Source organism: Poecilia reticulata, chromosome 6 (genome assembly GCF_904066995.2).
Source record: "Poecilia reticulata chromosome 6, P_reticulata-male-v2, whole genome shotgun sequence".
In the NCBI taxonomy this organism is placed as follows: domain Eukaryota; kingdom Metazoa; phylum Chordata; class Actinopteri; order Cyprinodontiformes; family Poeciliidae; genus Poecilia; species Poecilia reticulata.
Window position 1 is genome coordinate 1,992,190 of NC_088835.1, and position 20,595 is coordinate 2,012,784.

At 38.5% G+C, this 20,595-nt stretch overlaps 1 protein-coding gene across 12 annotated transcripts in view; it reads left to right on the forward strand.

The window, feature by feature from the left end:
* The window catches only part of cep290 (centrosomal protein 290), a 78,810-nt gene that overhangs the window by 44,908 nt on the left and 13,307 nt on the right, over positions 1-20,595 (forward strand). For all 12 annotated transcript variants that reach the window (XM_081607618.1, XM_081607613.1, XM_081607623.1 and 9 more), the window contains 14 exons: positions 2,306-2,511; positions 2,797-2,948; positions 3,385-3,496; positions 4,184-4,639; positions 4,738-4,902; positions 5,651-5,758; positions 5,894-6,028; positions 7,327-7,596; positions 7,718-7,825; positions 8,481-8,680; positions 10,475-10,688; positions 13,511-13,648; positions 14,876-15,097; positions 19,773-19,895. In XM_081607618.1, coding sequence (XP_081463744.1) covers positions 2,306-2,511; positions 2,797-2,948; positions 3,385-3,496; positions 4,184-4,639; positions 4,738-4,902; positions 5,651-5,758; positions 5,894-6,028; positions 7,327-7,596; positions 7,718-7,825; positions 8,481-8,680; positions 10,475-10,688; positions 13,511-13,648; positions 14,876-15,097; positions 19,773-19,895 — 2,609 coding nt within the window. The remainder of the gene's footprint in view (positions 1-2,305; positions 2,512-2,796; positions 2,949-3,384; positions 3,497-4,183; positions 4,640-4,737; positions 4,903-5,650; positions 5,759-5,893; positions 6,029-7,326; positions 7,597-7,717; positions 7,826-8,480; positions 8,681-10,474; positions 10,689-13,510; positions 13,649-14,875; positions 15,098-19,772; positions 19,896-20,595) is intronic.

Here is a 20,595-nt window from a genome sequence, read left to right on the forward strand (position 1 = left end):
ATTAATAATAAAATAATAGTCAGTGTAAAGTAACCTGCAAATTCTTTGGTGGGGGGTGGTGAGGAACCTGGATAAGGGCTAGGGGGGCGCTGGCCCAAAAAAGGTTGAGAAACACTGGTCTAGTCAAAGTCAAGACTTAAATCTCACCAAGAATCTGTAGCAAAATTCAAAAACGGAGGAAAAATGGATGGTTTTAATCCAATCTGGTTGAGCTAGATCCATTTTGCAAAGAAGTATGGACCTCCATAAAATACATATAACTAATTCACTCTATTTAATAAATGCATACAAAGTGACACAATCATATGTCACTCAGTATGCATTTTTAAACATGATTTTTTTTACAATGACATTTTATTATTTGATTTTATCGTGTAAAAAGTCTAATTATCAATGAATCAAATATTGACATAATCACCATCTAATTTAGTAATTGATTCATTGTTAAGTGGAGTATACAGAATTTAAAAAAAAGGTCATCTGCTGGAAGGACAACATATTCAAAGTGGCGATTAAGCCAAAATTGCATGAATGCAGTAAAAAAACAAAACAAATTCTTTGTCTGTAAATATGTTCTACACCGAACTCAAGTGGCAGTTTTTGCTTCACTTGCTTCAAATCTGTAAAAAAAAAAAAAAAATCTCCTTTTAAGGACCTTTTGATATCCAACTATTAATCAGTTAATCCACAAAATAATCACCAGATCAGCCCTTCACACTGTAACCATCTGAAGTCAAGCTGAAAGGCCTGAGTTTTCCACGTTAATATTAGAAGTATTTTTTTTAGTTGCAGATGTATCTTTTTCTACAAATGACCAAGTGTAGGCAATAAAATGTTTAGTTTCTTATTTTAAAAAATGAACTATTTGCTTACCTCCCTCTTTAGATGTTTTTCTGATATTGTATAACAATTCTTAAGAGGTAAATCTTTAACAGAATGTGTCATTTAAAGAAAAAAGTCTGTTTAATTATCATAATAATTGATCACTAAAATAATTATTATAGCCTAAACTTAAATATTTAACTGGACATTTATTGGAATATTCATTTATGTCATTGTACATTCACAATTAATTATCTTATGATGTAGTTTGTAACTTTTCTGGCCCTCCATAAACCATAGGGGGGATCACACCATGATGAATTTGAAAATCATCCTTTGATCCCCAAATGAGTGTCTCGCGACCTGCTAGGGGGTCCCGACACCCCATTTTGGGAACCCCTGGATTAGAGTACATGTCCCAAGTTTACTTTCAGCTAAACTTTCCAGTTGTGTGCTACGTTATGTTGGCTTGTCCCAAAATAACATTATGAAAAACTTTTGCACTTGTGGTTGAAACATGACCAAATATTGGCAGGACGTAAAGAATTGTATGGATAAGGTACTGGGGGTGAATATTCCACATTTGACGATCTGTATATGGGAAGAGGGATGGAAAGGTTCACAAGAGCAGGCGATAGATATATGTATAGGATTATGTTGATAGCAAGCAAAAAAGCCACTACTAGGAAATGGCTGAAGGCAGAAGCTCCTAAAAGGGAAGATTGGGTTGACGTAATGCATAATATTTATATTATGGAAAGGCTGACGTTTTCCATCAGATTAGAATCTAGAAAATTTAAGAATTATCGGAAAAATTGGCAGGGTTTTATTTCACCATGGAGATCAGACTTTATTGATTAATAGTGTGGCTACAGGAACACTTATGGAGCTACAGACTGTAAATAGTTTGCTTACAGTTAATCTCTGATGAGAAGAAAAATTGTGGTGATTCAGAAGAGGGGAGAAAAACAAATTTTTTGGATAATATTTTTGTTTGTTCCGTATTGTTTTTTTTTTTTCTTTCTTTTCTTTTTTTGTTAATCAACAAGTGAATGGATAGATTAGATATTATCTAGACTAGCAAAGTTGCTATGTCTAAGGCAGGTACAGATTGTATGTGCAGCTTTTCTTGGATGATATGTATAGAACATTTGGAAAAAGAAAATAGTGTAAAGTCTGTATGTACACTTGTATGGAAAAATTGTCAATAAAAATGTGCAAATTAAAAAAAAAGAAACATGACTAAAAATATAAATTACAGGGGGTAAAATATAAAATATTTGTATTCTTGAATTTATTTATTATTTACATTTTAAAATAATCACTACTTTTTTGAAGAAAATATATTAAATTATTATTATTATTATTATTATTATTATTATTATTATTATTATTATTATTTTATAATTTTTTTTATGTTTTACAGCCTTGACAGTTAATTAATGGTTCCACCTCATTGAAACAACCGTTTTTTCTTCCTCAGGCTCTGAAACCAACCTGGCTGAGGGAGACAGGGCCTTGATCAACAATGAGGCGATATCTGCTGCGAGGAGGATCACGGCTTTAGAGATGAAGGAGCTGAACGAGAGGCAGAGGGCCGAGCATGCCCACAGGATGTACGAACATATGAGGAACTCCCTCAGACAGGTGGAGGAGCGCAACACGGAGCTGGAATCCAAGTTCTCAGAGGTAAGAGACCAAGGAAAACATTAGATTGTTGTTTTTTTTTTCTCCCATCTGGCACTTAATTCGTACCAGTCAACACGATCAAGTGATAAACTATTCTAAATGGTTCTTGCATCTCCTGGCAGGCTCGCCTTATTATCTAACAGGTCTGTTTTTGCGTTATATTAGTGCGGAAAGACGTTAATATCACCATTCAAGCTTATTTCTTGCTGAAACATCTGAGTTTGCGTCCGTTTGTCTGGAACACATCACTTTAATCGCTTTTATCCAACGCTTGTTTTGCTCCAGCTGACCAAGATGAATGCTGAGTCCCAGCGAGTCGAGCGGGAGCTAAGAGATGAGCTGGCAGGCGCCAGCAGCAAAGCCGCCAGCGATGCCGACAAGGCCAGGATCACAGAGCTGGAGATGGTCGAGGCCGAGCTGCGCCTCGAGGTCTCCAAGTGCGTCTCGAAAGTGTCCCGTTGTTTTTCTGTTCTTGATTGCTGCTATCTTGACAAACTGCTGCTGACTTTTATTAATTAATTGCTGAGGTGAATATGTTTTTGCAATCCTCGCAAAGATAAGATGGTTCCTGACTGGACCTGGAGAATTTACCTTGGGCAGGAATCAACACTAATAGATTCATTGATATCATGACTGTACCAGTCTCTCGTTAGGTTGTTGTTAAAACTGTAAAAAAATTAATAAATTAGGATCGGTGCAGCCGTGCCTGCTAGAGACGTCTGCGTCCAGCTGAAATGCTTCAGGTTTAGTTCTCACTTTTTGCCCTTTCTCATCATGCTGGTAGTAAATCCACTCATCTATCTTCGCTTTTTTTTATGAGTGAAGATAAATGAGAGAAGTACCAAGCGGTGCGTGTGTATCTTTCTTCTGCAGGCTGCAAGAAGTCTCAGACGTGGCTTTGTCTCAGGTCTCCGCTCTGCAGGCCCGACACAAATCCAAAGACAACGAAGTCGAGGCTTTAAGGAGACAAATACTGGATTACCAGGTAACAGGAATTGCTTTGTATCAAAAAATGTTAAAAGTTGACAGGAATTTCAGAACTACGACTCAGTTATTTATGTAATTGGAAGATATTTTTGATAATACTCAAACACTCAATTGTAGAGTCTTTAAAAAGGCGAACACATAAAAATACAATTAAAGTAAATATTTTTTTGCTCCACAGTTAATTCCTAATGAGGTAATTGGCCATCTTAAAACAAATTAAATAAATTAGAAGAAGAATCCCCCATAATGGACAATGATAAGTATCGTATTTGCTTCCACCTCACAGAGGAGCCTTCCACTGCATTGACTCTTCAAAGCTCCTTCAGACTAGTCAGCAGCAATTAGCAAACACCTGGTGGAACTGCACATCTGCTGAGCTCATTATAGGAGCTACTTCTCAGCTTAATACTGGTAAAAATGTTGTTGAAGGATTAATAGAGGAGCCATGTTGAGATGACTTCCTGAAGGTGGAGTTTCAGAAGGGACAGGAGCTTCTTAAAGAGACAGGGGCCCAATTTCAAATTACAAAGTCAAATTTCTTTAAGTGACATTTGATATATATACAGCATTTTAACGTTGTAAGATACTGTATATATGTCGTGCAGCATTTTTATTGTTTTATTGCGCTACAAAAAGCTATGTAGCTGGGAAAAACATGATACTAACCATTCTCATTTTTACTCAGTCTCAATCGGATGAGAAGGCTCTGATAGCAAAGCTCCACCAACACATGGTGGCGCTGCAGCTCAGTGAGTCGGCGGCTCTGGGGAAGCTGGAGGCCGCCGCCTCTCACATCCAGCGTCTGGAGGCCAACATGCTGCGCGCCGAGCAGCGGCTGGACGCCAGCGAGCGAGCGCTCTTCCTTGCCCGCCAGGAGGGCCGCCACCGCGCTGCGCACCTCCGTCAGACCGTCCAGGCGCTGCGCAGGCAGTTCGCCGGGGCTCTGCCCCTCCGGCAGCAGGAGAAGTTCTCCCTGGCCATGCTGAAGCTCCAGGAGGACCGAGCCAAAGCCCAGGAGGAGAGGAGGGCAGCTGAGGAGGAAAGGCGGAGGGCAGAGGGAAGAGCCCAGGAGCTGGAGGTGAGACTGCGAGGCCTGGAGGAACTCATCTCTACTCTGAAGGACGTGAAGGGTGCCCACAAGGTCAGTGAGCGGGGAAAGAAAACCAAATAAAACAAAAACATATGCCGCCTTCATTGGGTGGTACTTGCTCGACTAAATTCTGCTTTTACCTGAAACAGGTAATGGAGTGGCACAAGAGAATGGAGGAGGCCCGCCTCCAGGAGCTGAGGAAAGGGAGGGAGCTGGTGGTCCAGAAGGAGGAGATCAGCTACCTGAAGAAGCTGGTGGAGGAGCAGGACCGCACGGTCTGCTCGCTGGAGGAGGACATCGTCCAGCTCAACTCTGTGAGGACAAACCTTCTACGAATTTACAACTCTTATCAAACTCTGTTAAAAGAAAACTATGTTTTATAAATATCACACCAGAGGGCTGGATATTATGGCATTAAAATTAAATCTCTGACTTTTTTTTCCCACACCAGAGGCAATTTCTGGTTTTATTCAATTTTCTTTTCTTGCTTTCTTTTCTAAAAGAAAAATTACAAATGTCTTTTTATAAAAATAAATCCTCTTGTGAGTTTTATGACATAGTATCAGGGTCAGGCTACGAGAATTTGTGTTTAATTACAAGAATACGGTAATAATGTCTGCAGAATAAAGATGCAATTTGATCAGAAGAACGTCTTAAAATCACAAGAAACGAGAAAAAGTTTGGATAATTAATTTCTTGTTATTTGTGTGGGGGTTCTCAGAAAATCTCTACATCATTCTCCTGATATAACAACTGTGATCTTGTAATATTATGACTTCATTCTCGTAATTAAAAAAGTAAAACAAATCTTAGCCCGACACTTATATTTTTCCGAATATGAAATAGAAGTTGTAAAACATGCTTATCAAACAAGATGGCTGCCCTGGGCGTGCTGACATCACTCTGAACTACAGAAACCTCCTCCAAAAGAAATCATATTTTCCAGAAATTAAATAAATTGAATGATCAAACTGATGTATCTCCCAGGCCTGATTGTACATAAAACAAAATAACCATTACTCATTGGCGAACACAGCGGTCTAACATTTTCATTCTACTAAGCTTAAGGAAGAGCGTCAGCTGGCGTGGGACCAGCGGGAGGTTGAGCTGGAGCGACAGCTGGACCGCTATGAGAAGCAGCACACCGAGATTCTTAACAGCGCCGAGAAGGTAAAGCAAGACTTGGAAGGTTTATTGATAAAATGTTTCCATTTTGTTAAAAGCCAAACTTATTTTGTAACAAACCAGTTGGACATTAAACTTTAATTGATGTATCCTGTCATTGTTTTTTGTTTTTTTTGTTAGGTTAAGGAAGGGGAAGGGCCGCTCCCAGACCCAGCTCTGCCTCTGGCTCATCAGTTAGAGTTTGCTCTGGGTAAAATCAAAGAGCAGGTTCGCACCATCTTGGAGCTTCAGGGAACATGCAAAAGTTTGGACAAGGTAACCGATTCTGCCACAGCTCATGCATACAGAGGACCAAAACTGATATAATTAGAAATTAGAAAACTGAAACACACGCTCTATCGGAGCATCCACACGAAAAGTAATAAAGTCCGGAGTTATAGCACTATTTTCTAATAAAGTTGCTAAACTTAAGCTCACTGATAAACTGGTCTCCAACTTTGTTGAGGTCAGTAGAGTGTAATTCTAATCAACCAATCTGTTTTAAGACTCCGCCCCTCCTCATCTGCATAACGAGGCAGAATGCATAAGATAAAAAGAGGAGACAAGGAAATGTAAAAACAGCAAATGTATAAGGAAAATAAAAACTTTTTGACAAAAATGTATGTAAAAGGAAAAACAACAAATATATATTTCTGATTGTTTCTCCAATCAGATAATCAGGATACTTAACCCTTGAGAGATCCTTTAAACTTAAAAAAAAATGAATACCATCATTTTATTATTTTTAGTTTTGTTTTTTTTAAGGAAAATGCTTCAGAAATGAACAACAAAATTGTTCGCTCCCTAAACTCTGCTAGTCATTTTTTCACCTTAAATGGATAAAACTTTGTTTGCCTGAAATAAAAATATAAGATTATATTTATATTTTTTAAGTATTTTACCAATTTCAAGGCAGGTTTATTTACATAGCTGCACTGATTTTTTTTCTACTATGTAGCCCAGGAAAGTCTACTAAATGAGATTTTTAATATCAATTAGGTTGTTTCTTTTGTGATACCCGATGTTTAGCATCAGCCGATACCGATCCGATACAAAAATAGAGCTGAATTGACTTAAACCGTTTCTTTTCTTTTTTTTACACGGACATAAATGTACTACATTACTTTTTTTTTTTTTTTTTTTTTTGATAATTCTGCTCACTTAAACATGCCAATGCCTTCACATAGCCAATGTAAAATAAATAATAAAGAAACTGAAACTGACAAAAACAGTAGGTTGACTATCTTGGTCTAACGTGAAAATAAACTGCAACAAACCTTTCAAATGGTTCAGAAAGTGTAACTAGGAATTCTAAATATAATGTGAAATAAATAAAGCATGACATCACTCAGAGCACAAACCATAGAATTAGACTAAATAGATCTGTCAATGTTTGTGTCAGTTTTTGTGTAGCTTATCCAAATAAAGGTAATGTAAACAACTGATTCAATGGGTAACTTTTAAAAGAAAATCCGAGCTACGTTCGAATCTTCTCTTAAGGGTTAATTCATTGTTTTGTTACGATCGAATTATTCATGTTTGAATCCCTACTTTAAAACTTTGTTAATAAACAGAAACTGAAAGAGAGCAAAGTGGCTCTGTTGAAAGCAGAGCAGAACGTCGTGTCGAGGGACAAAGTGATCAACGAGTTGCGTCTCCGGCTCCCGGCGGCTGCTGACCGCGAGCGTCTGCTGGCCGACCTCAGAAAGAACGAAGAGGACCAGCCGAGCAGCCAGGCTGCCCTCAAGCTGGCGCACCAGACCATCAAAGATCTCCAAAGTCGACTCGACAAGAAGGAAGATGTGCTGAAGAAATACCAAAACCAGCTGGCTCAGGCCAGACAGGTGAAGCTATGATGTTGAATGATGAGTAGAAAGGATTTACTTTTGTAAAAAGAAAGAAAAAAGAAAATCTATGGACCCTACACTGTTTTTCATTCCTTGCCTCACACACTGTTGGCTCTAGGATCAAGAGGAGATGATAAAAAGACATCAGGAAGAGTTGAGAATATTACATCAGAAGTTGGACTTGCACACAGACACCTCTCTGGATCAGTTCAAACAGACAGCAATGGTACGTTCAGGCTCTCCGTTTAAAAAGACTGCTTTCTGAGTTAAAACCCAACTGCCAATGACTTAGTAGGGCAGTGTTAGGTAACATTGACTTTTATGAGCTTTACATCATGTTATAATGTTATTCCCTCATCAAGAACATACCTGGAGTGTTGCCTTGATTATTTTTTCAGTGAAACGCTGGTAAAAATGCTAACATAGGGTTAATACAGGAGCGCTGTTGTGATGACTTCCTGAAGGCGGAGTTTCAGAAAGAACAAGAGTTTCTTAAAGAGACACAGGCCTAATTTCAAGGTTTTAAATTACAAAGTCACATTTCATTTAAAGACTGAGAAGTGAATTCAATAAGATGGTCAAGAAAAAGTATTTAAAAGATTAAATGGTCTAAGGAGTGTTCCCTGAGATACCCCAAAACTCAAATCACACCACTTGCTATTTTGAGCACTCCTAATTATTAATTTGTTGTAAAGCACCATATTTTATAGCATTTTTATAACAACTAAAGGTAATATAGTTACTTATTTGTGCTATAAAAAGCCACTTGACATTAAAAATAAGTATTTATTCAGTCTCTAAGCATTTGTTAAACAGTTTAAGCGTGTGTTATTTAAGGAAGCAACAACTGTTGGGTTTAAAATGACCCTCTTTGTGTTCAGGAGTTGATGAAGAAGCCCGCTATCAGAGTGATGACACCTAAACACCTGGAGCGCCTGGCTGAGTTGGAGCAGATGGTGGCTGAGCAGGATGCATCACTTAGCTCTGTCACAGAGAAGCTGAAGCTGACCACAGCCGAGCTGGAGCAACACCGGATCGCCATGGAGGCGCAGACTAAGAAACACGCTGAGGAGACGGCAAAGTAATCAGCCACCACTAACCGTTTTTACAGTGCGCTATCAAGTGTTACACTTTTACATAGAAAACATAGATGTTTTTCAGTGAGTACATTAATATGAGACAACATAAATTGGCTCAACATTTTGACACAAAAATAGGCCTTTGACTTATATATGGTCCATATATGGAAAGGCCTTCCATACGTACATACACACATGCATACATACACACACACACACATATATATATATATATATATATATATATATATATATATATATATATATATTAAAAATAAGTATTTATTCAGTCTCTAAGCATTTGTTATACAGTTTAAGCGTGTGTTAAACTGTATAACAAATGCAGTTTGGTATATATATATATATATATATATATATATATATATATATATATATATATATATATATACACACACACATATTCATCACTGCTAATCCAACTCCTTTGCTTTTGCTTTTCTTAAAGTTCGGTAAAGTAAGCAAAGTTAAGTAATGTCAACCATTTTCCATAGAAGGTCTATCTTTTGCCCTGGTTCTGTGCATGACAGGGAAGCATCTCTGCTTTGATCCAGGGAACGTTGATCCAGCCGTCTTGTGGTTTCTCAGATGTGGAGTGGAAAATTAGATTTGGATTTTTCACTCAATTTAAGCTTCTCACCCTTTTTTTAAGCAGATGGAACCAACTAATGTGAGACTGTGAGACTTTGAGGGGAAAAAAAGATAATTTAGACCATTTACTTGGGGTAAATTAAAAGACTAGGTTTTAAGAGGTCAGGAGGAAATCAGATTAAAGAGGGTTATCTAAAGTTCAGTAGTTCACCGGGACACAGTTATGTCAGGCATTGGAGAGCGAGTGCTGAAGCACGTATTGGTAAACACAAAATTCTAGCAATACATTAGAAATAAATTGCAGAACAGCACAACTAATTAATCAGATATATAATCAGCCATCTTTGTTCAGATTTAAATCCTGTAGAGAACCTGTCCAGTGGGCTAAGGAAAATATTAGACGATAAAAAAAAGATTTTATAAGTACATACTACATAAAATTGTGTTTTAATTTTTCTCATCTAAAGAAATTAAAGTAGAATGTATTATTTTTTCCTCAAATATTTGGAACAAAATGAGTCAAAGGAAGGAAAAAATATAAACATTTTAAGATGAGGTCAACTGATAGAGCTGGGAAATGAAAGTTTGGTAGCCCGCTTAAAAATATAAAGCAAATAGTTTGAAGCTAGAAAACATTTAATTACTTTTAATCAAAAAAACATGCATAATTACTGGCTTTATAATTTAAAACATTTCCATTTCCTTTTAGATTTAGTAGGAGCCACATTGAAAGGGCCAAATAGCCACATCTGGCTCCAGAGCCGCTGGTTGCATTTAAAATGTACATATGGAGAAAAATTTTGTTACAAGGTTGCAATAAGTAAAATAATAAAATAAATAAATAAATGTAAAAAATAAAATGTATCAATGCAAAATACAAGAGGTCACATGTAAGATCATGCCAAAGTTTTTCTCAATAATTGTATTTCTCCTCTTTTCAAGTTGATATTTACACTCAACGTCTACAGCAAACCTATAAAAACATCTGAGTTCATTTATTTCCTGACCAGAAAGAACATAATTCTTCTTCTTGCCACCCAGAGTAAACAACATATTTCTCCACTCACGCAGATCATGCACAGGCATTTACTCTCTAACTTTGTATCAATTGTAAAGTTCATGTAATAGAAAGTGGACCAGGGATTTACTTCTAGTTAAGATGCTATCAAAGGGGTGATTTGTTCCAGGCTGGAGGAGAACTACGTTGCCCAGGTGAAGGCTCTGAGCGGTGAGGTGGAGGACAGGAGCAGCCAGCTGGCTCAGATGGAGAAGGAGACAAGCTTTCTGCGCTCCGAGCTGGAAGCTCAGAAGGAGGCCAACATTCGCTCCCCGAGCAACACCATGAAAAACCTGGTGGAGCGCCTCAAAGCACAACTCACTCAGAAGGAGAAACAGCTCAAGGTCTGTTACCAGTTTTTCTTTTTTTTTACTTAACAGTAATTGTTTGACTAATTGCCAATGTGTTTAAGACCACTTTATATGTAGAAATTGATAGCTAGAGCATTGTACAGTGACTCTGGAAAGTTTTCACAGCATTTTGTTTATTCCATATTTTGCTTTCCAGCCTTATTCTGAATTGTGTTAAATGAAAGGGGCAGTATTATGTGTTTTCCAGGCATGTAATGCCATTTCATAACATTGTGTGCTATAAAGGTGCGGCTCAGAAGATACGCAGTTCAACCAGATGTTTGCTAATTGCTGCCGGCTAATCTGAAGGAGCTGAGTGTAGAGTCCCAGGGAAGGGCTGCTCTGTGAGGCAGAAGCTCGGAAACTGCATCTCTGAGGAGGAGCAGTGCCTTGTAGGCCGGGCTAGTCCCACCCAGGCATTTTTCGCAGCTCAGTGGTTGCCATGGGAGATTAAAGGATTCCTCAAATGGGCATGAAATAATCAAGACAACACTGCAGATGATTTTGATGAGGGATTAATATATTAGCATGATGTAAAGCTGAAAAAAGTTGATTTCACATAATACTGCCACATTAATCTCTTTCCTTAAACTTTTACACACAAATACTCCATTTTGAGAATCTGGAAAACAAAAATTTTGTTTCGCAAATGTATTAAAAGACAAACAAGAAATCACATTTACACCAGTATTCACATAGGCCTGTCGCGATAAACAATAAATCAATTAATCGCATGATAAATTAAACCTATCGACCTCATTTTAGTTATCGGCTTTATCGTCCTTTATCGTTTCTTTCTATTGATGACACTGATTGTGCTCTCTGTGCTCTCCACTGACCCTCCCTTCCTCATTTCCTTAGTGTGTCCAGCTCACAATGTCCAGCTCACTCTACATGAGTTGTCGGCCGATTGTTGGCCCATTTTCTAAACCTGAGAGTCCACACATTAGCCAACAGAAATCATAGGTATAACGGTTTGATCGGGTTCGATCAGGTTTGATCGTGCCGTGTGGTGTCCAGCCACATGGGCACAAAATAATGGCTACAAGTCCAGTTAACTAATTTTAAAATCAGGCATTTATCAATGCTTTACTAGACTCTACCTGTGATGCATGTGGCTAGAGTCAGCGTAAAGTCCTGACTGAATGAAAATCATTATAACCTATTTATGTCACGTTAACAAAGAACAGCTGAAAACTTACCGGGTTTATCAACCGCGGTAGCAATTTGGCTCCAACTTCTCCCCTTGTCTTTTCTATATTCTTTGCACGAAATGTTGAATAAATATTAATGTTGTTTCCACATATCATCTCCAATGTCCACTGGACTTTGTGTTGCGCCGTGTCAGTTGTTTGGGATTCCATTCCGTAATTTCCTCTCAGAAAACGTGGAGGAGAATCCGCGCTTTCTGATTGGCTACCTGTCACCAGTCGAGGAAAACCCCTGATTTAGATTGGAGCGGCCACGACGACCTACCGTAACACACCACACACTGCAGGATGATCGGTTACGAAATCACTAGCAAGAATCTTAGATCGGCCAACGATCTAAGATTATTTTAAGGGGAAAATAGGGGCAAAAAATGGTGTAGTGTGAACTACTGCATTAGGTTGTCGGATGTGCCCATCTTCTCTATTTAAATCTAGTGATTACTGAAGGGCAATATAGTATACAGACTTCATAATCTACACTCTTTTGGTTGAATGCAGTATTTATTTCCACTTTGGCTTTATGTTGTTTAGTTTTTATACAAGTACGCTTTTTGTTAATGGAAACTGAGAATCCATTTTATTTTTGTTTTTGGTTGTTTTGTTTTGTTTATTTAGTTTATCAGTTCCAGTGTTATGTGTTCTTTTGAAAATAAAGTGTATCTATCTATGACAAAAAATCGCATGCATTATTAGTCATTTCCATTAAATCAGTGTCAATAGGTCTTGAAACAATGTTATCGTTTATAGCAATAATTCTTTAGACAATTGTCCAGCAAAATTTGTTATCGTGACAGGCCTATAATTCACATCTACCTAGTTTGGTCCGTTCTTCTCTAATGCTTCTGGATCTTTGTTCCTCAAGACAATCAAACATTTACAGACAGTTCCTTTGATATCATCTTTAGTGTTTAACCTCTGACCTGCACTGTCAACTGTGTGGCCTTATTTCTTGGCCTGACAGGTGTGTGCCTTTCCAAATCAAGTCCAGGAAACAGGATTTATCACAGGTGGATTCTGTTTAAGTTGCAGAAACATCTCGAGGATTATCAGTGGATCAACAAAGGCTTTGAAAACTTAAGGAAATGCAATTTCTTGGTTTTCTGATTTTAATAAATTTACAAAACGCTCCAAAAAGTTCTTCCACATTGCTATAATAAAGGGGTATTCATGTGGAGAATTTTTGAGGGAAAAGTTTTAATTCAATACAATTTCAGAGTAAGGCAACAAGTAAGGCACAACAAAATGTGGAAAAAGTGAAATGAGGTGAACGCTTTCTGGATGTACCCTAATCAAATAGTATTTTCGAGGCATGTCCTGTGTTTTGTTTCGGCTTCAAAGTAAATCAATCCAGCGAACCAAAAGCAGAGATTCTGTTGCTGCTGGAGGTTCCAGCTGTGTGAAACCAATGTGGCCAGACAAGGCCAGTACAAAAATTCTTGGCGTATCGCAGCTAAAATGATTGTGTTTTACTTTTGTGTTGATTGAAGAAGATGAGTCTGTATGCCTTTGTATGAATCAAAAGTGATTTTCTGGGCACCACCAAGGATCAGGCCACCTTTATTGCATTACTGAAGACCAGGGTCTGTTTGTTTCATCTCCTGTCAGGCTCTCAGTAAGGCTCTGTTGGAGCTGCGGGCGGAGATGATGTCAGCTGCAGAGCAGCAAGTCATAGCCAACGCTGCCCAGAAAGAGCAGAGTCTCAACGTTCAGATGCTGGTGGACAAACACACCAAAGACCTGAAGGTAAGATCAAAGTGGGCTTTGTTTTCTTTTACTCGTATGTCATGGTTTCTTTCCTGTTGATGTAATCAGCTCAAATGAAGCTTTGTTTGATGTTTTAAGTCTTACAAATTGGCCTAATGGTTAGAAAGCAGAACCTCTACAAAGCAGCTGTAATTGAATCATACCTGCTGACAGGCTGCAGTAGAGGCTTCTGGTTTCTATGGAAATTACGTTTGCGATGTTCCTGGATTTAAAGGACCATCTGCATCAATCTGAGCATGTTTGACCTCTGACCACTAAGGTCATCCGTCGTGTTCACGGTTACCATCCGTGAACACGACGGATGGTAAGTTAAGATGGTTATTTATTTTATTAAATACAAATTTTCATTTAAAATTTTTATTTAAAATTACATTTTAATCCCTGTGACAGACTGGCGACCTGTCCAGGGTGACCCCGCCTCTCGCCCGGAATGTTAGCTGGAGATAGGCACCAGCAACCCTCCTGACCCCACTAATGGACAAGGATGTACAGAAGATGGATGGATGGATGGATGGATGGATGGATGGATGGATGGATGGATGGATGGATGGATGGATGGATGGATGAAATTTTTATTTATTATTTATTTATTTATTTAGGGCTGCACAGTGGAGCAGTTGGTAGAGCTGTCGCCTTGCAGCAAGAAGGTTCTGGGTTCGATTCCCGGCCCCGGTCTTTCTGCATGGAGTTTGCATGAAGTTTGCATGTTCTCCCTGTGGTACTCCGGGTACTCCGGTTTCCTCCCACAGTCCAAAAACATGACTGTCAGGTTAATTGGCCTCTCCAAATTGTCCCTAGGTGTGAGTGTGTGTGCATGGTTGTGTGTCCTGTGTTGCCCTGCGACAGACTTGTGACCTGTCCAGGGTGTACCCCGCCTCTCGCCCGGTACGCCAGCTGGAGAAAGGCACCAGCACCCCTCCCGACCCCATTAGGGGACAAGGGTGTAAGAAAATAGATGGATGGATTATTTATTTAATTTATTATTTTTAATTTATCTTTTTTATTTTATTATTGCAAAGAGAATTGCAATAACTCTGAAGAATTTTTAATTAATATGAGTTACAACAACATTACATTTTTCCAAATATTCATCCAGATATTTCTATTTTACAAATGAAAAATACGATAAAAACCGGATTCAAAAGGAAAAATTTCAGCTCAAGAATTAAGATCTTATGTAATTTTTATTTATTTATTTTTTTGTAGGCACGGGTACAGGAACTGAACGAAGAACTTCAAGCTGCAAAGGAGTCGGCCAAAGCAGCCAGGAGCAGAGAGAACGTTCTGAAAGAGGAGGTCGAAGGACTAAACCAAGACTTCCAAAAATATCAAAGAACTCAGAGACGACTGCAGACCGAGAAAGCAGAGCGAGAGCAAGAAGTGGTGGAGCTCAAGCAGCAAATAAAGAGGCTCACCAGCACCATGCAGGTACATAGCTATATGGCTGAATCACGTTGAGTCACACTGAATCTTCTTTTTTTATTTCTTTTATTTACCGTATTATCCGCACTATAAGGCGCACTGGATTATAAGGCGCATAGAATAGACGCTACAGTTAAGGTTGCCATCCGTCCCGTATTGAACCTATACGGGACGCGATTTGTACCGTACTCTACAAATGTGAATGTGCAATAATAAAGAAGTGGTCCTCGAGTACTTTATATAGTAGGCTGCCCCAGTCATTGTTTCACTCACGGTGTTGGTGTTGCGATATTGTGCCCAACTGCTTTCTGGATAACAAAGACCAACCGACACGCTGCCGCCGCAATCTCTGTCTCTCTTCCCCCGACCCCCCAGGCTTTAAATGTATAGGGGCTGGTCCCTTGGTAACCCTAGTCGAAGCACCCCGGATGAATATCTAAAGCCACTTTGTTGACATAAAGAATGTCAACAAAACAGTCCGACTCGGGTCGGGGGGGGGGCCTTCCGCGAACAGGCCGGGGTGTGGCCGGACGATGGTGACCCTTCTCCGTTCGCGCACAGCATGTTCGTGGAGAACATGGTGCTAAATGACCTGCAGACGACCTGATTCTAGACGGTCGGTAGGTAGATAGGTCAGTCAAACTTTATTAACAAACCAGCATTCTGACAACTATCCCATCATGCACTGCGCGCTTCTTCTTCTACGGGTGAAAATGAAGTCGGCGGCTGCTTACCGTAGTTGCTAGACGTGTTGTGGCTCAATATTGGTCTGATATTGAAGTTTTTAGGTGCGCCTTATAGTGCGGAAAATACCGTATGCTTTGGATCATCAACGTAATTTTGACACCAGAAATAGCCTGAATAAATTAAAAAAACAGTTTTTATTGAGATGCATCAATCCAGTATTCATCAATCCTGATATAAAAAGAAATTCTAGATTGCGTATCGGTGGCAATATGTCTGATCTATAAGAGCAAATCTATTCAGTCTAATTCTATGCTTTGTACTCTCAGCGTTGTCATGCTTTATTGTTTATTTGACATTGGATTTGGATTTCCTAATTGCACTTTATAAACCATTTGAAAGAAGGTTTGTTGTAATTTATTTTTTACCTTTTTGACCAAGGTAGTCAGTCTATTGTTTTTGTTAGTTTCAGGTTCTGCAGTATATATTTTACATTGGCTGTTCTACTCCTAATTGCACTGACTGAGCAAATGAGTTGTTCTTTCATGTTTGACCAAGCTTGTGAAGCAGTTTGTAGATTTAAGTGTGCTATACTGATGCAGTTATCAAACTAATTTTTAATTAATTTGTAATTCAAAAAGAGAAACGTTTCAAGTCAATTCATCACCGATTTTTTTGTATCAGATCGGTATCAGCCAATACTAAATATAAATGTTGTATTGGAAGTGAAAAAAGTAGATCGATGAGCCCCTAGAAACGTATTTATTAAGGGACAAAAGCAACATGAAGTAGGCTAGACAGATTTCAAAATGCAACACATCATCATCCCCTGATCTAAAGAAAATCAAAAGCTGGATGAAAAATAATGTCATCAACATCTGTCACTTTGGGACAGTTTACAAAGCCGTTGCTAAGGCTTTAGCACTTCAACGAGAGCCATTATACACAGAATAGCAATCTTCCGAGGACTGGCAGAACTTCTAGAAATACTCTGATCGCATTTCAACATACCAGAGTAACATCTAAAGTACTTCAGGCCTCACTTGCTTCAGTTCGGGTCAGTGTTCACGATTAACCAATAATCCATGGGAGAGTGCCAGGCCAAAAACCACTTGTGACTAAAGGTAACATAAAGGGCTCGTCTTATATTTGCTAATTCTGATTTGTTCTTGTAGATTTTTGTTCGTAATTGTTTTTCTTTTTTGTTTTGTTTTGTTTTGTTGAGTCATTGCATGTTTGGACAATTATTCCCTCTGGTTTTTGACACTGTGTAGCTGGAACGTTTTTTCCTGCCGCTGTTTACTTTTGGGCAGTTGTGATGATGCATAACCGTAGCAACAAGTTAATATTTTTTTACAACTGGAAGCTGCTTGATCAGCTTCTCAAAAGCTCATGTCATACCTGAACCATGACCTTGAACCCCAGAGGAGTTGAAAAGAAAGAGCAGAGCAGGACCAAAGAGCAGAAAGAGAAAAAGAACGCTGGCTTCCATCCCCTCCATCTGTCAGAATGGGTAAGGTTCATATCCCTTACTCCAACGTCTCTCTGCCCATCTTCCTAGCCTTACAGCCAGACAGAGATTTAAAGAGGAGCGGCAAAAGAGGTGGATTACCAGTACTCGCTAACAACGGATCGTGTCCTCCAGAGTGTATTACAGTGGAATGTTGTCTCTGCTGCCTATAAACTGAGCTGTTAGCATGACATGATAGTCATGAGGCTGGCATACAACAAACCATTCACCACGACTATTTGAATGATATGAGTTATGACAACATTTATTTTGCCACATAAATGAATTATGTGGAACAAGACAAAAGTTTAACTTTTTGAAAGGTGTGGCTCCTGATCTATTTAGCTAACATTTTAGAAAGATAACCTATAGACAACCAAACGTTGTGGCAGGATTGTAATAGTTTGCTACTGTCTTCCATTTCTGGGACCTTGAAAACTTTCCATAACAGATGGAACAATGAATTCTGGTCCTTATCTGAAACGTCCAATGATTCTTGACTTTAAGGTTCGATTGGGGACCAAAATTCGTACCTTTTCAGCTGCTCCGGATTGCTTTCACACTGCACTGTGTCAGACAGTCCAAACCTTTTGCAAAACCTGTTACCCCCCTCGCCTGTAAGGGCGCTGCACCTGGAAAAACTCTGAAGAAATGAGTACGACCTCCCTCTTCACGCATTGTAAACAAAACTGGAGTAGGATTTCTTAATTGTCTTTGGTTTGGTAGAAAACCACAAGACATTTCTCCCTCTAGTGCTAGACTTGCACAGTTGTTTGGTTTGTATTTACCCAGAATGCCCTGCGCTGTAATTTGCTTCCTGTTTTTGGGAGCGGTCTCCGGTCTGCTTGCTTCCATATAGACATTCAAACTGCACCAGAGTTCACTTTAATCGAACCGAGGTTTTTAGGCGAACAAGAGTTTGCATTTTTGATCCGGATCAGAGTTTGTTGTGCATTCACACCTCTGCAAATGACCCAGACTCTCTAGACAAAGGAACTAGAGTCCAGTTAAAACGGACTGGTGTGAATGCATCTTCAGTTTAACCGCTTTTCGATTAAACAACAAAAGGACAATCCAGCAAGTCCACCTCTGAACGGTTTGATAAATGAATGTTTTTACGTGGCCTAGTTGAACGTTAGAATTAAATTTATTTGAGATGCAATGGAATATAGGCTGTTAATGCTTCAGCATGGTTGAATTAAATCAATTACAAAAAGAAAAATGGGCCAAAATTCCTTCACAGCGATCAAACATTTAATGCAGTTCTTGTCACAAATACTGATAAAGTCTAGAAAGCATGATCATTTTAATGTTTCAGTGTGGCAAAAACAGAATAAATCTACAAGAGGAAAAGTCCTTCTTCAAGGTTCTCTGTGTTGGTCTCTGGCTCTTAGTTAGAACTCTTGCTTGTTACGCGTGATATGTTGGACAGCAGCCACCGACATCCAACATCAACGTCACAGCATTGTGTGGAAAAGTGATTAAAATCCTCTGACTCCTGTTCAGCATTCAGATGTTGAAATAGGATAGAAGGTTGATATGGGAGTCATGCAACGCCTGTTAGGCTCATTTGACAGCCAGCAGGAAAAAAAGACATGGAGGAATGTGTCGAGAAAGAATGATGACATTTGTTCTGAGGTTTAAGATAAACGACAGCCAGTTTCTGGGTTGATTTCATTATCTGGGAGCTTGCTTACTTGTTGTTTCTCAAGACTGTAAGTTGGGGGTCAGAAGTTTGCATACGCTCAGAATGAGCGTAAAAGTCTTGTTCCTTTTTCAGAGTGGAATTATATAAGCCAATTCAAATCTTATGTGGTGTTTTTTCTAATCCATAGTCAAAACTACACATACAGTGCAATTATTTTTGTTTTTAATTTTTTTGTCTTTTAACAAGTTGAACCTCCACGACTTGGTATTCATGACCGTCAACAAACTTTTGATGGTTTTTCTGGCTGAATATTTGACCTGTTTGTTTGAGCCATTTGGATTATTTAAGGTTTGTTTTCTGACTAAATCTGAATTTTAGGTATAGTTTGCAAAAATCCAATCGGGTTAAGGTCATAAGATTCACGGTTGGGATTGTTACTTTTTTTTACAAATTTTTTCTCTGGTGGTTCCAGAAGAGCACCAATAAATATCAGTGTTTTTAAAAATATAATTAAATTTGCTGTTTAGTGCTAAAACTGTGCTACATCATACATATGGTGTCTTGAGGTAGCCTATTCATTAAGCCAGATTGTTCTTTTGTTTGTTTCATTATAAGAAGTGTATTTGTGATGGTACGTTTTTAATATATAGCTGAATGTGTGCATATTTTAGATCCAACATCTATAATTTTGACCACATGACCTAACATCCTTAAAGTTGTTTGTTGTATAAACAATTACTTTGAATAATTATGAAGCAGGAAGTAAACTTTTTTCTTTGTGTATAAATAACAATAAACATAAAAAGCGATGATTCTTTTTTTTTTCTCCTGTTGCTCAGAATCAGACAGAGGCAGATGGGAAAGGAGCCATCGTAGAGAATCTGCAGAAGAAGATCAGGAGGCTGGAGTCGGACCTGGAGAAAAGGAACGACGTAAAAAACATCAAAGATGATCATGGAAAGGTGTGAAACTGTGTCCACTATATATTGTTGCTGTTGGGCAAAAATCTCATTCTATCATTTTTAGTGAGTTTTGTTGTTTTATTATTTATCAACTCTTCTGACAATCCTTCTCCTCTGTCCGGCGTTTTATGTATTAAAGTGAAAAATGTATTTAGATTGTACCTTAAAAAAAGTCTATTCCAACCTGACTAGTTAACTTTAATTATAGGCCTGAGCCCTAAGTAAACCTGACATATTATTTTAATTAAGATTTTACTGCTTTTGTTTCTAAACCACCATCAACAAACTTCTTACCATTTAAGTAAGCACTGTAACTCCTCCCGTTTTTAGCTTTTGTGTGATGTCTCCCAGCTCCATCTTGTCGCTTGTTGTAACCACAGTGTGAGTCAAGTGTAATTCATCTGGGACGTGATTGATGGGAGCGGAACCGCAGGCACATGCAGTGCGTTGCACTTGTTGCTCTCTGGTTTAACTTCTGCACCCTACTGACTTTCTTTATTTTCTCAACATTTTATAATAGAATTTAATTTAATTGATACATCAGTGTCTTATAACAATATTGGATTGGTCCAGTCTCTATAATTGAGCCATTTTTAATGTCTTACTCACCACATTTACCATCAGTTGCTATTAGACAATGTTTATTCTACAGAAGTTGTCACAAACATCACTGGCCTTAGATAATCCAGCTCCATTTACT